The sequence below is a fragment of the Gallus gallus genome, chromosome 2 (genome assembly GCF_016699485.2).
Source record: "Gallus gallus isolate bGalGal1 chromosome 2, bGalGal1.mat.broiler.GRCg7b, whole genome shotgun sequence".
Taxonomy (NCBI): Eukaryota; Metazoa; Chordata; class Aves; order Galliformes; family Phasianidae; genus Gallus; species Gallus gallus.
The window spans coordinates 61021013-61041551 of record NC_052533.1 but is presented as its reverse complement, the minus strand read 5'-3'; the positions used below and the strand labels follow the sequence as shown (position 1 = coordinate 61041551).

The 20539-nt window shown below is 37.3% G+C and overlaps 1 protein-coding gene across 4 annotated transcripts in view; it reads left to right on the top strand.

The window, feature by feature from the left end:
- The window catches only part of DTNBP1 (dystrobrevin binding protein 1), a 67968-nt gene that overhangs the window by 28708 nt on the left and 18721 nt on the right, over nt 1-20539 (top strand). For all 4 annotated transcript variants that reach the window (XM_040683590.2, NM_001006372.2, XM_040683599.2 and 1 more), the window contains one exon: nt 740-762. In XM_040683590.2, coding sequence (XP_040539524.1) covers nt 740-762 — 23 coding nt within the window. The remainder of the gene's footprint in view (nt 1-739; nt 763-20539) is intronic.

The following is a 20539-nucleotide window of genomic DNA, read 5'->3' as shown; positions in this document are numbered from 1 at the left end:
GAAAAGGCCAGTATTATGCCTTACTTAAGCTAAGCTATCACTTGGATTTTTCTTTAGTTTCTCAGTTCATAATAAATCACTACTTTGTAGCACTGGCACATAGATCATTTTGCAATTTCCTGAGAACAGAGAAAATATTTCTGTTATCTATGTGCTTTGCATTCAGAATTGCCTCACTACTGAAAGTGGAATGTGGCCTGGAGCGAAGGAAAAAAGATGCATCTGCTTTTGTCTTGATTTCTTAGTTGTCTGATATCGGGGTATTGTGTGTTTTCTGTCACTCTTTGTATTTAAAATTCTGTCCTCTGAGGGGTATGTTTCTGTTGCCTTCAGAGTGTGTTGCAGCTGAGTGAGTGAAATTGTAAATTTTTGTTCTTCACCATTGCTGAAAGGATTTTTTTTTAATAGCATTGATGAAAATGGAGCACTTATTGTTATTCACTAATCAATAGATGCTTTAGTACCCAAAACCTTAAGAAGTCTTGATTATTTTTGTAATAATGTATCTTGAAATTATGTGGATAGATATAAATATGTAACACCTGTGTAATTGTGTGTATATATGAATAGATGGTAGCCCAATTTTGAAACAGTTTGATTTAGATAAGCACAGTTAGTAGTATTTATTACCCATACTGATGATGAAAGTAAAATATTTTGCTCTTAGTCTTTTAATGAGTCTTAACATTTCCAATTTACTTATTTGCTTATTTATTTGTATTCTGCTTTTCTCCTACAGGAAGGAACTTGAGAACTTCAAAGGTAAATTTTGTTGGGTTTTTTTTTTCACATTTTACTTGAATATTTACAAGGGTTACTGTAATTCTTATATCAAATGAGACCAGCACAGAACTGTTCCATTTCTGTATTTGATAATCTGAATTTTATGTCAGACCCAGCATGTCAGACTCTTTTTATTCAGTTTACCTGTTCTCTCTCCTGGTTTCTTTGGGGGAGTCATAGTTGTAGGAAGAACACAGAGGATGCTGTTGTTTTAGGTAGATTTCAGAGATTCTGTATCTGGTTCAGGTCTCTCCCTTGGTGTTAAGTTTTGAATGTTAAGTGCTTTGTCCTTCTGCTAGTTAATGTCTTTTCTAGAATCAATATATTTTGACGTGTTGTTGGCTATTAATTGTTGGGCTTCTGTCTAGCTATTTCTAGGAAATTTTCACCATATTTTTACATCAGATAGATGCAATTCCTGTAGCTCAACTGTTTGGATATAAGTTCTTATACATACATGTCTCTGTCCCAAACAGTTCTCAGTGGCTAGGAACTCTGATGTTTTATTGCTCTGTGACTGTGGTGCGTAGGTGGAACACCACCATTTTCAGTTAATCTTAAATTCAGGCTTACTCTACCTACTAATGTTAATGTTTGATCAGCTTGAGAATTGTTACTATCCTTTGTTTTGAATAAGGTATGACAGTGTCTTTGTGACTAGTCCTTATTTATGACTACCAAGTCAAGTACTTTGACTTATACCAATTAACTGTCTCTTCACATTGAAGGTAGGGCTGGGAATTTCAATCAACTGCATTCCCCTTTGACTTCTCAGTTCATTACTATCTCATCCTTACATAATGCTGAAAAAAAGAAAATAATAAAGCTAATGTTAGTGGACAAGCTACACAGATTATGTAAAATGTCACTTTATCTGTAGCTTACCATAACAACTCTTTTTTTTTCATTGATTTGACAGCTTTCAACACAGAATAGCTCAATATAAAGCCAAGCTTATTCTATCCCATGGCAATGCAGCTACTTTATATTACCTGATGCTCATGAGAATAGTGAATCTTATTTTTGTTTGTTTTAATTAGGGGAGTTAGGTGAGTCAGGAGGATGGTTTCCAAAATTAGTTCTCTCTTGGATTCTCTCTTTTTTTTTTTTTCTTTTCCTACACAGATGGGAACTTTTTGCAACAGTAGATGTTAATCTACAAATGTTTTCATGCAAGGGAAAGGTGCTGGCTATATCCTTACCTTGAAATTTATGTGAACCTAAGTAACTGGTTTTGGAATGGATATAGATGCGTACAGTTTTCCAGTAGTAGTTATGAAGGCTTATAGTAACCAAGAGAAGGTTTTTACTTTACAGCAATTGTAAACAGATGTCAGGAAAGAATCCAAAATATTTTCTTGCTTCTTCACTGAAAAGTTCAACTGTAGTCAGTTCTTGTTACAGCCCATACCAATGACTAAGGAGTAGGATCTCATACTGTACCAAGGAAAGACCAAGTTGGAGGTTTCTCTAGGTCTGTGGGGTCTTTCCAGACAAACTGATCACATTTATTCTACAATACTCAACTATCAGAAGCTGTGGAAGGCTGAAAGAGTGCACAGTGTCACATCTTTAAAAATAGAAATTAAACATCAGTCAGCCTAAATGTTGCATTTTTCTTATACGTTGAACTAGTGGATAAGGCTGTACCTGGTAGAAAAAGAGAGAAGTAGTAACTAATAAAATTTATTTGACGTGACAAAATGGTCATGTCAAGCAAGTTTAAATTCTTTTTATAAGATGACAGCAGCATAGTTTAAAATGAACAATACGTACCTTATTTTAGCTTTGGGAACAGCTTGTACTGTCTTGCCTGATGTTATCCCAGGAAGTAGAGATTAAACCTACTGGAGAATGTGTACATGGCTGATTGGAAATCCATACTTGGAGAGTAGATTTCCGTAGTTTCTTAAATTATCTTCATTCTCAGCTCTGATTGATGCTGCTTGGAATTCTTGCTGTTAATGTGGATGGTGAAACATAGATGCTTACCAGACTGACTTTAGTTAGCCTTTTTCTGGCCTTTTGGAACTTTAATCAGTTTCTGAGTACCATAGTATGCATTTCATCAGCTGATAAAGAATAGAGTAAGTTTTTTCCTCATGAAGGATTCATGATTACAGAGTGACAAGTGTTTCAGTTCTACAGCAGCTTTGTACAGTCTTAAGTGGTGGTTCTTTCTTGCGTATTTCTGTTTTGAGCTGCTTCCAGAGCTTGTGCAGAACATGATCTGCTGTTTGGTTTAGCTTTGCTTGATGCAGCATGCTGAAATAGCTCAGTAGATGGCCAGAGGAAAGGAATGTTGGCACGGGATGAGGAAAGGCCAGGAAGCGTGTCAGAGTTACCAATGCAATGCAGTCACCTGAAAAGCAAATACTTCTGGTGGTACAGTACCTAACAGATTTTAAGGTTGAGATGAGAAAGTACTAGTACTGTTGTGCAAAGCACTGATAAGACTTTATCTGAAATATTGCATATAGCTTTTGTATGCTATACACAAAATAGGCTAACGAGAAGTAGTTGGGTGGATTATTCTTTACATTTTATGTTCCAAGTATAGACTACAGCCTCAACTGATTTATCCTTGCATAACTACCCAGACTGAAATGTGTTCATAAACATTGTTCGTAAAATGACCAGCACTGGGTAGCCAGAAAAGAAGAACTGCTTAAAGTAAGGGCACTATTGTTTGGGGACAGAGGAGAAGGCAGTACCTTCTGCAGACTGTATACAAGGACATTTAAGCTGAGTATTATAAGGCTTTCTAATTCTCAGAGCCCAGGAGTTCTAGAGTTGATACCCGTTATGTGCCATGGTTATGTCTTCTAATTGATTTTAACCTGGAGCTTAAGAGGTTTATGTGGAAGATAATATGAAGTGAAGTGATTTCATTACAGAGGGAGTGGACTCTGGACATGGGATTTCTTCCAGGCTGGTGCTGAAAAGATGTCCAGTCAGAAGCTGATGTTGTTAAGTAACGTGAAACAAGTACATAACAATATGTTAAGGAATTATAAATGATTTCTATATTTGTCAGCAATATACTCTTGTAGAATTTGTTGCTATATTTGTTTGCATTTGTGTAACAGACTGTACTCTTACACATCCTGAGAAGTGGGTTTTATTATGCATCTCTTCCTTTTGCTTTAAGACTATTTACAGGGCCAGACGTTCTCCTTTGTTGTTGGCTGTACCTGTGGAGTAGAGTATCAGGACAAAAACCCTCCAGTCTGTTTTCTTTCAGCCTCAGGGGTTTTCTATTAAAATGTAAGCATAATGCATTATTTATTATCTATGACACTGAGAAAGTGAAGGTTAGAGGCTTTCCTGCTTCTTGTATGAAGCATCTCTGTGGAAAAAGGCAGGGAGTGGCTGATGTCTCTGTTGTTACTGCTGCAGTGTTGGCACTGGCATATCCAGAGTGTGGATATGCACTGGAACAAAATATCTCAAAGCCTATCCAGTTTCTTTTTGTAATAAGTTATCTTACATAAGAGCTTTGCTGTCAGAGGTGATGGATTTATGGATGAAAACATTGGGTATGACATTTGAAGTAGGCTGCAAGTATCTTCCTAGTTCTCATCCATTTCAATGTACGCAGAACCTCTTTCAGGACCTGGATTATGCCATGTGCTGCCCTGTTCTGGGTGCTTAAAAAAGTATTCTGTGGTGGATCCTGGCAATTTCCTGCAAGATTAGACTTCATGGTAGACAATATTTGTGTGTGTAATTGTTTTTAGTATTTGATGCATTTTACTTTTTGATTTTGGAAAGTAGTGTATAATTTTCATTTTACGGTTGAGAAATTAGAAATTAAATAGCAAATACATTGTTATTTTTTCTTTATTCTTGAAATTGACTGCAGTCATATAACTGCACTGAGATTTGAAATCTGTTGGCTGTCCTTTTAGAGACATGACACGATTTATGTTTTGGTGTTTTTCTTTTTTAAAGTGAACATTGTTTCTGTCCCAGTGCATCCCGGACTGTGCAGTAGATGTTCAGAGAATACTGTAAACCTCTTTAAAAGATGGACGAGTGAAGCAGAGCAATGAAGTAGATAATTGGGGAGGGGAGGGGGAAGGGGAAGAAGATTAAAGCAGTAAAAGCAGTACATTGCACAGTGGTAATAATTTACGTTGCTGAGTTTAATTCAGGCTTCATCCAAGTGGAAACTCTACACATGACAGGTTTTAAAGTAACTTGTAAAAGTCCCTTTTATTTAATAAAAATAAGCAACGGGTTTAGGATGAAATGTTTTGAGTTATATTTCTGGAAAGAAAAGTAAGCAATTTAGGCTATTTAAAATCAGCAACTCATCACTTTTTGACAATGAAAGGTGTCAGAAACTTTGTAAGGGCAGATACGCATGTGGCTTTAGCTACTGAGTCATGTGTATTTATAAGCTTTAACAGGATTAGTTTCATTCAAGCTCATGGAAACTGGTCATACGATCATTTTCAGCATTTCTGTTTACAGTATAACAGAATATATTTCCAGCTCTTTGCATCAGAGATCCCTCTTGAACAAGTCCTGATAACCTTTTTTAAAAGCTTTGTCAAAATACTCTTTCTGAACAAGAGAATGGTGAAGAGACAAGGTGTGTTTTTCTTGTTTGTTTTCCTTTTCTATTAGGTTAAAGTATTGGGTCACAGTGGAGATGCAGATCTTATGTCATTGCTCTTTATTATATAAGTTGCTTCTGTTGAACTTGCAGTTTTCTCCACCCTTTTTATTTAATGGACTCCCCTCAACAGTGTTTCAAATAGTTTTTTTTAATTTTTTAATTTTTTCTTCTAGCCTCAGACTCGTCTTTTTCACACTGTATTCTGATGGCTGCCAAAAACCAACTTCTTTCTCGTCCTCATATAGTCTTGTAGATGCATGAGTAATATGCAGTGGAGATCTTTACAGCCTGTGGTTGAGACAGTTAATTCTTTCAATGAGGAAGTTGTGCCATACAGTTAAGTACACCATCCCCTATACTTCTGAGCAAGACTAAGTGACATTATGGTAGAAAATTAAACCAGCTGCATTTCCTTCAATGTTTCCGAGTATATTACCCCCAAGCCTTTGACGCTTTGAACATTCATCATGTTTTGTTACTACGAAGAACTTTGTATCGACAAATTATGCCCATAACTAAGTTGGATAATCATGATGTACTGTTGTATTGTGGGATTTTATATTTCAGTCACTCTCCCTCCCCCATTCAAATACATGTCTTATTTTTTGGGGTCCAGCTTCCAAAGCATGCTGTGGGAGATAGGCAGTGCTTCTGCTACTAGTGATTCATGAGTGTTTCGTAATTATTTTAGAATTTATTTATCTGATTATGATTAAAAAAAAAAAGTATCACAGATGTAAAAGAGGACAAATCTTATTCTGTCATACCAGAAAACACAGAATCACATAATGGTTTGGGTTGGAATGGACCTCAAAGGTCATTTAGTTCCAACCCCTCTGCTGTGGGCATGATTACCACCTATTAGATGAGACTGCCCAGGGCCCCATTCAACCCAGCCTTGGACACCTCCAGGGATGGGACATCCACAACTTCTCTGGACAGCCTGTTCAGCATCTCATTACTCTCTGACTGAAGAACTTCCTCTTGATACCTCATCTAAATCTCCCCACTTTTAGTTTAAAACTGTTCCCCCTTGTCCTGTTACTATCTACTCTTGTGAAACATTGATATTCCTCCTGTTTATGAGCTTCCTTCAAGTACTGGAAGACCACAGTGAGGTCTCCTTGAAGCCTTCCCTTCTCTGTGGTGAACAGGACCAGCTCCTTCATTCTGTCTTTGTAAGAGAGGTTGTCCAGCCCTCTCATAATCTTTGTGACCCTTCTCTGAACACGCTCCAAAAACTCCACATCTTGGCATTATCAGCAAACTTGCTAAGGGTGCAGTCAATCACAGACAGTGGGATCCAAGATGGATCCCTGGGGGGTACCACTTGTTACTGACCTCCACCAGGATGAAGAGCCTACAACAAGAGCCTACAAGTTTACTATAACCCCCTGGCTGCAACTTTCCAAGCAATTTCTTCTCCACCAAATATTCCACTCTTTGAACCCATGTCTCTCCAACTAAGTAACAACTATATGGTGTGGGTCTGTGTCAAAGGCCTTGCACAAGTCCAAGTAGATGACATCAGTTGCCCTTCCTTTGTCCAGTGATGCTGACCGTCCATCATAGAAGGCTACTGGATTGATTGGGCACGATCTGCTGTTGGTGAAGCCATGCTGACTGTCTCAGATCTTTAGAACAATTGCTTCATTCTATTGTCATAGAATGTCATATTGCCAAAGCTAAGATGAAGTTAAAAACTTTCCAAAATGTTTAGGCTTTGGATTTTTTTCATTATTTTGTGTATTTTGCTGAAAATATTTTGGGAATTTAATGCATGTTACCAGCTTCTTTCCTATTCTGTTAAGCCTTGTACAAGACTCCCACATCTAATAAATATTCTCTTGGGAATTGAATAACTTGAGATTTGGTCTCCTCTAGACAATTGTTGAGTGAAAGGCAAATGAGTTTAACTACTGAAGTCTTCCACTGTGCTGTAATAGGATAAGACAGATGGAAAAGAAAAATGGTAGTGTCCTTATAGCTATCTTGCATTTGATTTGCCCATTGTGTTTTTCTGTCTGCAAATTCTCATATCTGTTTAATTCTCAGTACACTTTTAAAAAATGTCTAGATTGGATATCTAGCTACTTGTAAGCTCTGTACACTGTAGGAAAAATATTCTCTACATTTAGCTTGAATCACTATAAAGACAGAATTTCCCTTTATGCCTTAATGAAAGAGGGGCTACACAGTCAACTGCATGTCAGACTGAAAATTATTTCCCCCTATCCCATTCTAAAGTTTTCAGTTAATGAGGGAAAAACAGGACTTCCACTATAGTGGCTGTACAAGCTTTGGTGGACCTTAGTTGATCATGAAATGACACCCAATTTTAAGCTTGTTATATATGACATTGGAAATGGATATGGAAGTTTAAAGCTGTAAATAGAGAGAAGGATTTCTGAAGGAAATCTAATACTTAGAAAAGGACACTAGACAGATATCAAATTATTTATGGACAGACCAGTTCATCATCCATCCTTGAAGCAAATACTGTGTGTTTTTGCAACTCAGCTTATTAAAGATTGCTTTTGTTCTGGTCACTTATTCTACCTCAGGCTACTTCTGTTTTACTTCTTTAAATGCTTTTTTCTTTTTGCTTGTTGTGAGTTTTGCCTATAATGCAACTTTGCATGCTGCAAATTTGACAGTGCTGATTGTTTGTTTGTCATTTATTTACTTGACATAGATTTCACAGATTTCTATGTGATGGCTGTCACTTGAAAGTAGTATTCAGACAATGAAGTAATATCCATACAATAGTAGTGTTCCAGATACTTCAGAAACCTTGTCTTTGTCAGTTTTTTTATCCTAATAAAAATAGAGGAGGGATACTTTTCTTTATAATTCTCTTTCATCTCCATGTATTTTTAGAGAATCTTATGGTTTTTGTTGTTTGTTTTGTGGGGGGTTTTTATGTAGTACTTAAGCTCTTCCATCCTCTCGTATGTTACTTTGTGTTTTGAGGAAGCTAGCTTATTCTCCCAACAGATTTTAATTTTGATGTATTTATGTAGCTTTCATTTTTGTCCTCAAATTTTACTTTTGTTTTCTGGTCTTAAATTAAGCCAAAAGCCCTTTCAGGGATCAGATACTCTGCAACATTTTTGACATCACTGCATCTAGAAATAAGATGGCGCCTGGGTGTACGTGTACAACTCCTGCTGGCTTCAGCGGAATTTGGCTCTGAATTGGAGTCAGCCTCGCCGAATCCCATTTTTGTAAGGAGTGGAGGGGGCCAGTGTATTAATAAAGCAAGAGAAGATTGAGTGAACAATAGAGAATAAGATGAATGGTGAGCCATTTAGGTAATGGGAAAAAATTTCATGGGAACAAAAGCCCTGTCGTATTCAGTTTATGTAGAAAATAAAACATTTAAAGGTGTACTATTTTGGTTGTCTATAATGCTTAAATGACTGATGTGGAGGAAAAGAGAACAAAGCATATTATGTTTGCAGCACTAACTGGAATTCATTCTTTAATTACTGAAGTCCAGGCTGCTGGTGGGATTTTCTTGTGATTACGTTTTTCTTTTCATCTTTCTCATAAAGATTTTGGGTGTTATTTTCACCAGCGAAATAAACTAATTTCATAGGCTCACGTACTCCTGGGATTTTTTTTCCTCTAATCAGGAGGATTTGAGAAATACGTGTTTCATAATTTCTTTTTGTCTCTATTTTGAAAACTGTAATCAGAAGCTTTTTGAAATGTGTTATTTTTAAGTAGGAGAGAAAGCAATCACAGTGTCTGTCATGGTTTCCAACAGCATTGAGAACGCTCCTAAACGGAAGGAGTAGCGCGTGCCAAATTCTGAACACTGTCTAACAATTTCTGAAACACAAAAACAGTGTTGTGTAACTGTAGCATCACCATGACCAAAGATTCTTGGCGATATGCTGTTTCCATAATTTTGTAACTGCATACACATCTGCATTTTTGATGAAAATCCTGACGTGCGACACAGAAAATTCAATTTTCAGAAGAGAAGACTGCTAATGTGTTAAAAAAATTGCCTTCAAGGTTTTGAATATTTTATATGTGAAGTGATAATAGTATGTAATCTGGTTTGTGGGGTGTCTGAGCTGAGCCACATTAAGGAAAAATACTTTGAGGGGAGATCCATATGAATATTTCCCAATTAAAAAAAAAAAATCAGATCCTTCCCTTACCTCTTCCTCATTTCAAAAAGTTTTCAAGTGATTCCAGCTCTCTGTGAAATGAGTGCACTCTGCAACTGCATGCCATGGAATTGTAACCCAGTGGGAAGCACTTCCCCTTTCAGCCACCCCTTTATTCAGCTGCATGTGGTATCTTCCCAAATACATGCATGCATTCTGGTGTGCCACAGCTGCTGCTAGCTTGCATTCAGGTTCTGCAAAGGCAGGGAGTTGGAGCATCAATGTGCATGCAGCTGTGTACGAGTGACCCATTGAAAACTGTTAGCTGCTGTGTTACTGCTTTGAAAAAGCAAGCTTCTAGCATCCGTCTTTGTTCTACATCAGTGAAGATGCACATCGGCGAAGCTGCTTGCTAACTGGAGGTTTCACTTGACCGGTACTGTGCTCCTGTTTACTTGCTTCTTTCTCACTGCCATGTCATCTCCGGGAGCCCCCGAGAACACTCCAAAGAATTCATGTAGGTGGAACTTTATTATCCTTACTATTTGCTGGGTTAATTTGTCAAGCTAATGGAAGTGAGCTTTATTCATTTCTTCACTTACCACAATTGCCTGATTTGTAAAGGGCGTGCTGTACATGGGAGGTTAAATATCAACTTGATTTAGCAAATTTGTGGGAGATAGTGACTTCATGTCTGTTTTGTCAGAGCTTTTCTTTATTGCTTTGCTCTGTTCTTTTGCATTATTGTCAAAATAATATTAATTGGATTGAGTGTGAGTAAATATGAACTACTAAAAGGATACAAAGGCAACTATGCCGTGTTAGCTAATATTCAGGCAGACTTTTGTCTGAGGGTGGGGTGATGTTGGAGGATGAGAGGGGAGGGAGAATTGTTATCTGAAAATAGAAACTCAATATTGAAAATTGGAGTGGTGGATTCATTAAGGTAGATACAGTTGTGCTAATTTTTTATTTCCTTCAAATGAAATAATAAATGATAAAGTCATATATTTAAATCAATTGCTGTTGCTTACGTTAATGAGCAGCCTGTGTTATATGAAGCAGCATTCCTGTTAACGTAATTAAAAACCTTTTTATAATGTTAATTTGTAACTAAGTTGGTGTCTAGAATGGTGCATCGGTTAAAATCAAAATGAGAGATGGATTTCTGCTCTGATTTTTATGTTCTTTTATATAACCACCGAAGAAGCTTTTTATATTGCTGTTCACGTGGATTTTTTCAGTTGGTGTCCGGGATCAACAGATAACATAAAATTGAACTCTTACACTATTTTAATGACCTGTTGGAGTATATATTTATCAAGATGCTACCTATGAGTTGCAGTTTTGACCACTAAATTTGATGTTCATATATGCATAGTAAAGTTTAACATCTTGCGTTAGGCACTTCACATGGTATGGGAGAACTCCTTTCAATTGTATTCATTAGAAATACTTAATATATCAAATAGTTATTTTCCATGTATTTAGACAGAACAGTTGACTTCACATAAAAGTGGCAAAATTTACACTCTGTTCTGCTAAATGTAGTGTGACCACTTTGCACTCAAAATTGCTGGTTTATAGCAAGCAGTATGCATACCCATGGCATAATCCATTCTGTTTCCTTAACTACTTTGTACATCTTGACAGAAGTTGTATTTGATTTCATTTTGGTTTTTAATTCCTCAAATTGAAATGGAGGCATGTTGCTGGGGATATGTGGTATCGAGACAGCTGAATCTTCCAATTTTTCACTTATTTTCAGTGAAATCCTGGACAGAAGAACAGTTATTCTGTGTGTGTCTGTGGCCTAAAATTAAGTTGCTGTAGTGAATAAAATAGGGAATTGCAGAATATTTCTGAAATGGAATGATAGCAATATCAGTTCTCCGATGCCTGTTAGGAAGAAGTAGCATTAAGCATGAGCTTTAGTGTCAGCATTAATTCTGGAGTGGCTAGCACCTCTGTGGTAACCAAGTTCATTATTATTTTTTTTAATCACGTTTCCTTCTTTATTTTCTCTTAATGACTGGGAAAAAAAAAGTAATACAAAAAGAAAGATAGACCTATAAAAATCTCATGGTAATCTGTTTGCTCCCCATCTCTGTAGGCTGAGGTTAATAAGAAATTAGGAAATACTCATCTGCATGCTCTTAGAAAGATTGCTTCACTCTAACAAGATCAGATGTGATATGGTGTTCAATGTTACCCACAGGTATCATCTTCTGGCCTGTGAATGCATCTCTGTGCAAATGAATTTGTGAGCAGATTCCTTACGGCAGTATTCTTTCTTCTGGTGTGCTCCTTCTATCTTATTACGATAGATATGTAAATGTTAGTGCAGGCATTTCATCAATTTGATTTGTAGCTAAATGTACAGTTACAGATCTCATGTTTTTTTAATATTTCTCCACATGACAGTATTTCTTTTGGTAGTAGCACTGCAAATGCAATGCTATTCTGGTCCTTACAGCGTTCTGAATTAGTAGAAATGCTTTAAAAGCTGCAGTGAAAATAATTTATTCCTCCCGTGTAGCACATCCTTAGATAAATCTCTACGCCTCTTTCCACAGCAGTCTGTTACCAACTACTTGTTCTGGTTTCTAATCATGCAGCTCAGGAGGGCGGGTGCCTGAGGTGTGCGTGTGGACGTGGAACAGTGCTGCAGGTTTCTCTACTCCTCCTCAGGAAAAGGGGCAAGAAGGGGGATGTTCTGTTAACCAACTGCCCAGTTTATTTACCGGCATTTATTTGGGAGTGTTAAATTGTATGTTGAGGCATTAGAGCTGAAACCGTGCAAACATAATTTTTAAATATTGTAGCTCGTGTGGCATCCTATTTATAATGTATTTGTTTTTGCTGAACAGACTCAAGACTGCTCTTTAGAAAATGATGTTGAATAATTGAAAAGATGAAATACTTACGTGTTTTAAAATTAGTGAAACATTTTTATATGTACGTAATATTTCTAAATCACACGTTTTTAATGGAGTGTGTAAGCTCAGGCTGAAAGAGGTTAAGAGACGGTTTTGACTAACTGAACTCATTGTTTCATATTTAATGACTTGGGTTACTCGGTAGATTAAGAGGAAATGAAAATCTTGTGGAGATGTCACTCAACCCTTTTTCCTTTTATGTAGAAGCCAGCTAATGCTATTTTGACATTGCATCAATGAGACTTGATCAAAATGTAGCTGGCTGTGTCTCATTATAAATCAAACAGAAACAGTGCCATTTATATGAATACGTTTTTGGTTTAATTAGATGATTATATAATCACTCTAGGCCTAGCCCACCAATATTTCCATCGGCTCGAGAGGCTTTTAACTTGGTTCATAATCATGCTAGAAATCCTCACAGATTTCTCTCTTTGGTTTTTCCAACATTACAGTGAAAAATCCCCACTGCCCTGAGAAGACAACTGAAAATATGAGCAGTGCTTTTCACAGTGTGTCTTGTGCTTTTACACAGATGGGAAATGTAAGTGGGGGTACTTGATAAGCTGATGTTTTGTGGCCCACTGGTGATATGCAAACCACAGCTGTGTGTGGACCTGGCTGCCTGAAGTCCTAGTGACAGGTGCAGTGGAGTGATTTCTTTTAAAGTCTGTTTAACCATACAGCAGGCTTACGAGGAAGGGGTTTTTCACCTTTGCTTTAAAGAGCACTAGTTTAATGTCTGTGCTTCTGGTGTCTTGCACAGCATTGCTCCTGGAGCATGCTGGAGAGCAGGGCCCTCTGGAAGTACTTGCAGCTTCTGCTGCTGGCTCCAGCAATCTATGTGACTGTCTCACTGTGTTAAGGGCTTGGATGACATATGTATTTTCCCATTTTATTTTTTGGTACGTATTTAGAGGGTTGCACTGCCAGTCACTTAGTGTCTGGTTCTCATCACACCCAAATGTGTTTTGGATGCAAAGCTGTAGGAAAGCTGACAGAATGAAAATCCAAGTCCCAGACTTCTAGCGTATCTGGGGAACCATAACTGCTATGAAAACTTTCATTAGGCGCAGAATGGGAGGAAGTCTGGCAGAGACACTTCTCTGCCTTCTTTTATCCCCCTGTAGAGTTACAGTATGCCCGAGTGACCTTTGTACCACTGAAGAGTTCTCCTGCATATTGGTGATTATTCAGTCTAGTTCTCTTAAAATTCATGAAGGGAAAATGAATGTGGTATACAGAAGAATTGTGAACTCTATCTACAATAAAAGAGAAAATAGAAAAGATGGTATCTAATAGACAAAAAAGAAGAAGATGTATTTGAAGTTAAGCTTCATGGAAACCCTCAAAATTTCCAAATTTCTAAGACAAAAAAATGTTTTCGAAAGAAAGTTGCAACATGCTGGACTATGTCTAAAGGCATTTTTAATGCATTATCGAAAAAGACTTGAATGCATTTCAGAAAAGCCAATACTCTGACTGGTAGTGCTGCTTACAAAGTTCAAGATTTCAACATAGCATTAATGATAATGAGATATTTTCATTTTAAGATAAAAGATTGATATTAAGGTCTATTTTTTTCAAGTATTATGGCAATTTTTACACACGTTACTTTTTGAATGATTGATATAGTGCAGTATGCTTTTATAGACAAAACAGTTCTTTAAGGATTACTCTCATGTTTAAAATACACACATTATATATATACATATAACTCTAATATTAGCTTTTAAAATACTTATTAGATCTGATTCAGTTTAAATTTAGAAATTCTGTGTTTGGTTTGGAGAGTTTGGGGCAGTTTTTAGTTTTGAGACCAGGTGATTCTAGCCACAGTAGTGAGAATAGGTGGTTAATGGCAGTAAAACATGCAGAAAATAAGACTTGTACTCTACCCTTGCTGTGATTACTATATAAAGAAAAGTGGCAATAATAACTGTTATGCTAATCTTGCTTGACATTACTGTTTAATAAAACAGCAACTTGGCTTACTTTATACTTCTGATGACCTGCAGGGCTTGTAACGTGATAAAGAAATTGGCAGAGAATTAGTTGCCCTTGGAGAGGTGCTCTACTTCAGCTATTTATATTTCGCCAGTTTTTAAGCTGTTTTGGTAAATAGGGAGATTGCTCTGGAAAAGAAGATGAAGAAAATACTGAGAAGGGATGTCCTGAGATACAGATTGGGCTTTAGTACATCTTTAAGTCGGTCTGGGAACTAATCTGATTAATATTAGTGATACAGGCAGTAATACTGGAAGGGTACTAATGAAACCTGTTTATGACAGATGGGATGTGTTTTCAGTGCAGAAAAGACTGTCGATGCAGAGCTACAAGAATTTGAAGATGAGAGTAGGAGCAAAATGTAGCAGCCATTTGGTTTGGGTTTTTTTTTTTTTTTTCCCCCCTCTGTGGAGGAATCTGAGCTTTCTGTGGATCCTTGCATTTCCCCCACCACTGTATTCTTGTTTTTTTTACCACAGTACCTTTGTTTTCTTCTTGAGTTTCCAGACCCCTTTCCACCCTCTCCAAAAGGTTTCAGCTTTCTTCTTTTGTCCTGCTGTCTGGGTAAGGCTGGGTGCATATGGCAGCTGTTTCTGCAGGAAAGGGCATGGAGGTTGCTGTCTGGCAACAGCCTGTCTCATTCTAGATGTGCCTGTGGAATAGGTAAAGTCACCACCTCCATGCCTGTTCCTGATATAACAACATTAACAGGAGATGATTTTCTTCCTAGCTCTCAGTTCTGACATAATCTGTAGGAGTTTGGTGTTTTTCAGTCTTCACCTCCATTCCAAATGTGGATGAAAATAGCCATTAGTGGGAAGGGTTGAATAGATTCGCAGCAAAAGGCATCAGTCTTAAGCCTAAGATATTCCTAAGGAAAATTCTGAAGAAAACCATGCTAGCTCACACATTTTGTCCTCTGTTAGTTAATAGCAAGCCAGAAAGTTGTACAAGTGACAGGTTATTGAGTGAAAATGATTTAGGAGGTAAAGGATCTCTGTGATAAAGTTGCATTTGATAAATGAGCTACTGAGATTAATTCAACTGTGAATAGCATCCTGGGATAGATCAGTCATGAAATCTCCAGTGGACAGCTGAAAATGAGAGGAGGTGCTAGAGAAAAAACTGAGTTATTGCATCAGGAAAGTCTGGCTTGCTGGAGGGCTGGTGGTGGGAGAGAATTCCATCAGTAAATACGTTAAAGGAATCAACATCAAGAAAAAGAGAAAAAAGATCGTGAAAGACCAGTGTGGGTTGGGGCATTATTTTTGTTTTGGGGTGTTTTTTTATTTTGTTTTTGCTGATCAGTATGCCTCCAACTAGTTGTTAATTGTGTTACACTGTTCTAGTATTAACTCAGCAAAGAGGCTTTTCAAAATCCCATAAGCACTGAAAATGCCATCTGCCTACGGTGTGATACTATTTGTTCTTTTATTCTACTGTCAGTTGTTTTGTGACTTACTCCAGTCATCAAATTATTTGGGAGGAGGAACACAAGAGTATTTGACCAACTTTACTGAAATCTGTTGGGCAGAAACATATTTTTTCCCATAAGCTGTTGTTTCTGTGAGTTTATTAGAAAGTGCTGCTCTTCCACCTACTGAGCTTGAGAACTGATAGTTCTGTTGTATAAATTTAGTCATTGGTGAGTAGCCTGAACATCAGTTTTGCCATATTCTGTTAATTGATATCCATCGTTCTTGGTTGCTGTTCTGAAGGTAATACGGCAATGCCAGGAAGAGAGCTCAGTATAAAGCTACAAAATTGCACGTAATCATCAACCTTGCTCTCAAGGACAAGACAGAAAAAAAGTGGGATTATTTATTTATGTGTTTTTGTTATCGCCAGAAGATTTAACCACATCCCAAGTCCCAAACTCATCTTGCATTTCTTCAGAGATCTTCCTTGCTAATTTTCAACTGTTCTGGCCTCTAACTCAGTCTGCTTGTTTATGTGATGAACATTCCTTTCCATGTTATGAGCACAGGGGATAGGATTAGGGATGAGATTAAATTTAGTAAGAATAATGAAAGTATGTTCGGTTTGTTTTTCATTTTCTTGTTTTTAACTATCTGTATTTGCTTGGAATGCCAGTTTGCCACGTACAAAACTACACTGCTTCACCTTTTGGCTTTCAATTCTATGTTGTATGTGGTATTTTCTCAGCTTTATGTTTTATTAAGCTCTGTTGGAAGTTTTAAGTAAGTTATGTAAACACAAAGTTGATGCACAATGTAGCAGTGTTTTTAGGAATGCTGTCCTGACTTCCAGCTGTACTTGTATAGAGAACATTATTGGACATCAGTGTGATCTCTTGTGTCATGACCTAAAAAGACAAATGAAAAAGCAGTGTGCCCTTGGTTCTCAAGTCTTGGACAATTGCCAGGACTTTGCATTAAAGCCCACAAGCAGTGGTACTAGAAGCATTTTTGCCTTAAATGATAGGTGGAGTTATATGCGGATCACCGATCTAGCATCTCTAGCGGGATGGAGACAGATTTGCTCTGACAATATAATGCGCTTTGCAAGCTTCTATTTTAAGAATTCTTTGTACTATGACTTCTTTAAGTCTATATTGGACAAGTATTTTGTTTCAGGAGTCTTACCCTTCAAGAGACTCCGAGTTCATAATGACGTTGTCAAAATCTCCAAGTCAAAAAGTTCATACGCGTAGAGTGATATTTTTCATGACTACTTCTCAGCGTAAGCCTTTTATATTGTATAGCTGAGTTGCTGCATACTGTTCTTTTCTACTTACATCCCCTTCCAGAAATCTTGGAGTGATCTGAAAATCTGCATTCAGCTTCAGGATGAGTGCAGCACGAGCAGTGAAAGCGCAAATGGCACATCTGTGTGCTGCCTTACTTGATAAGCTAGAGGTATTAATATGCTGAATCAGTTTGTGTAGCCTTGGTCACGCAGTGCATGTACATTGTGCTTTCAGCACTGCTGATTTGCTGAGCTGCCTACTGCTTTTCTCTCTAATCTGTCACCTGTCCCTGTAGGTGATAAAGGGGAAGGGAGGCAATCTTTTTGACTGCCTAGGACTTTGGAAGAATATTTTATTTAAACAAAATTTAATGTAAAAATGCCCTCATATGCAGTCTCCCTTTGTGTGTGCGGAACTCACTATCTGCTGATCTGATCAGGAGAGGTATTTCTAAGCAGAGAATCATCAGATATGACCTATATTGTAGGTTGATTCACTGTAAATACATTCCTATTTTACCTGCAGGAATACAGGTTTTCTTATTCTAACTTCTAAATGCGTTAATATAGGTGCATGCTTATGAAATGCATGTTTTCCAGGTTTTTTTATTATTTTCCTCTAGGCTGAATATCATCATTCAATTTACTTTTTTTGAAAATATTAAACTAGCGTTAGAAAAAGCAGGGAGTCAGTCTATAATAGCTGCTGATATGATTACAGTTTTCACTTTTAAAATGGATTATAATAGCAGCATGCAAGTGTATCATTTCTGACCTATTTAAAATAGCAAGTGGAAACTGCTACCTTGCAGACTTCGGTAGCAAAATGTCATTCATTCTGGGCTTTTAATATTTATGGTATTCACATGTGAATTCATTTGTAATACATCGAGTACAATGCATTTGTACTTAAGCATGCACTTAAACGTTTGTCTTTATTAAAACTGACTTAGGGGGTTGGCATATATAGGTGTATTAATAGATAAAAGTAATTAATCAAAACAAACAGAATATATACATACATTTTATTTCAAACAGATTAATGGTATAAAAAGTCCCTTGTTCTAAACCCATATAGACATGCAGACAAAGTAGCGCTTTACAGGGAGCCTTGCTGCTTAGGCTTTTGAATGCAAAAAAGGAACTACTTAAAGCCTGATGAAAATCTGTGAGCTTGTGTACACTTTGTGGTTGATAGGGAAAAACCTGTTTTCTTGGGTCATGCACCACATTTACCAATTGCATTTTGAAAATATGGTTTCAATGTATTATCAAATCTTGGTGTTTTTCTTCCTTCTGGGCCAAAATTTCACCATGTTGTGATTGGAATTGTCTCTGTTTGATACTCAATTTGCTGCATATATAAACACACTTATTGTCAAGGAAACTTGCTTAATAACATAAAGGTTGCATGGAACATAGTTTTAAAGGAGTAATATCAGCAAGTGTTTCAAAACATGAGGCTTTCTACCAAACATCTACAGTTTTTTAGAGCATGAAATGGTAATGATGATGTTACTTTGATTACGTATGCATATTTCATTTATTTCTCATTAGTCTTGTCACTGTTCTAAACAGATTTGATACTTTGTAGGAGAATCACAATAGTTTGAAGTTCCACACTTCAGACTGAATACCTTCTTGGTTTATCATTATATGGAATGAAAACTCTTCCGTCAAAGAGGAAGAATGCCCCCACAGTATCTCTTAGTTGGTTTGCAGACCTGCAACTCAACCCTTGTTTCTGGTTTCTAGTATATTCAGGAGCTGATGCAGAGGGCAGTACGTGCACCAGATGCTATCTTTGGTTTGTTTCTCTTGGAAAACCTCATAGCCATGATGTTCTCCACATCCAATAGGTCTACTGTTAGCAAAGCCCTGGGACAGATCAGATCGTTTTTGTGTTAAAATATTGTGATGGATTTGTTTTTTTTTTTAACCGCCCTTCACTATCCCATCTTGCCTGCCTTGTTTGTGTTTTAAAAGAACATCCCAAAGTCTGAGCATCTAGCATTCAGATCCCATAATATGGTTTGTAACACATCTCCATGACACTTAATCTTCAATTTAGAAAATAAACCTTGGCTTTTATGACTATGAGCTACATTTTCCCTGTGTGAAGCCAGTGTAATCAAATATGATATCATCTGTTGGAGGTAAGACTTGAGTATTCTGCCTCGATCTCTGTTGAAAAGCATTAACTCTTAACGCAGAAATAAAATTGTGATGTTTATATCAAATAAAATTCCTGTTGCTTGCTCTAGGAAGGATGGAACAAATCTCTTTGCCTATAGATACTGTTGGGGCTGACAAACCAAATGTGTGATGACAGAAAGAAAGGGAAGGAAACAGGGCAGATGTAATGGTGCCCCGAAGGCACTGTTTTCCCATTGTCACGCTGAAGGTGTTGTGAACAAATAATTCATATTTAATAAAGGCCGTATTGTGCTCTAATAATATCTTCATTTAAAATTGGTTGATATTCAGCTTTTAATTGAGAGGCATGTTATGTAAACTTAAATACAAAGCTATAGCAAAAAATGGCCACAGAATAGGGTCAACACACCTCTACTTGTGGTCTATCTTAATGTTTTAAAAATCAGCATTTCTCTTTGCTTTCCCAGAATCGCTTTGCAGCTCTGTAGGATCTCTTTGCAGGTACGGGTGGCCATACACATCATACAGGTATTGCGTGTGATTTTCATGGCTGCAGAACTGAGAAAAGCCACAGATCACCTTGTGCAGAGGGATGCTGGTTGGACAAATAGGGTCATGGTCCAGAAACTTGACTTTTTCAGAAATTAGCTGCATGTTTACGCAGTAAATGTGCCTGCATTTTGTGAGGTTTAAAGTACTCATGGCTTATTACTGATGAAAATGCTGTAAATAATACAATTGAAAATGAAATTAGTAGGGCCTTTTGCCTATTCAGAAGATAAGGAAAAGATAACAAATCAAACATTCCCTATTTTTATTGAAGGCTTTTGAAATGCCTACTACTGGCAGAAGTTAATTGATAGAGATGTCAGGGGAATTAATTCTGCATTTCATGCTGTATCGCAGCCCAGGCTCAGTTAAGCACTTGCTGGCTCGAGATGTGTCAGAAGATGCTGAAGACTTACATGCCACTGTACGCTGGAAAAAGAGAAGGCAGGGGAGAGATCTCAAATAGCTGTGCATGTTGAAAGGAGCAACTTTGCAGGAAGTGTATTTTTGAGGTTTCATGGCCCTGATTACATTGACTTCCCTCTTCAGGCAGCCCCCTTCCCTCTCCCTTTCCCCTTGTCAATGCTTTTATCAGCTTCCTGAATTTCTGCTTTTATTCGCTCCTCACTGTCACTTTGATGTCT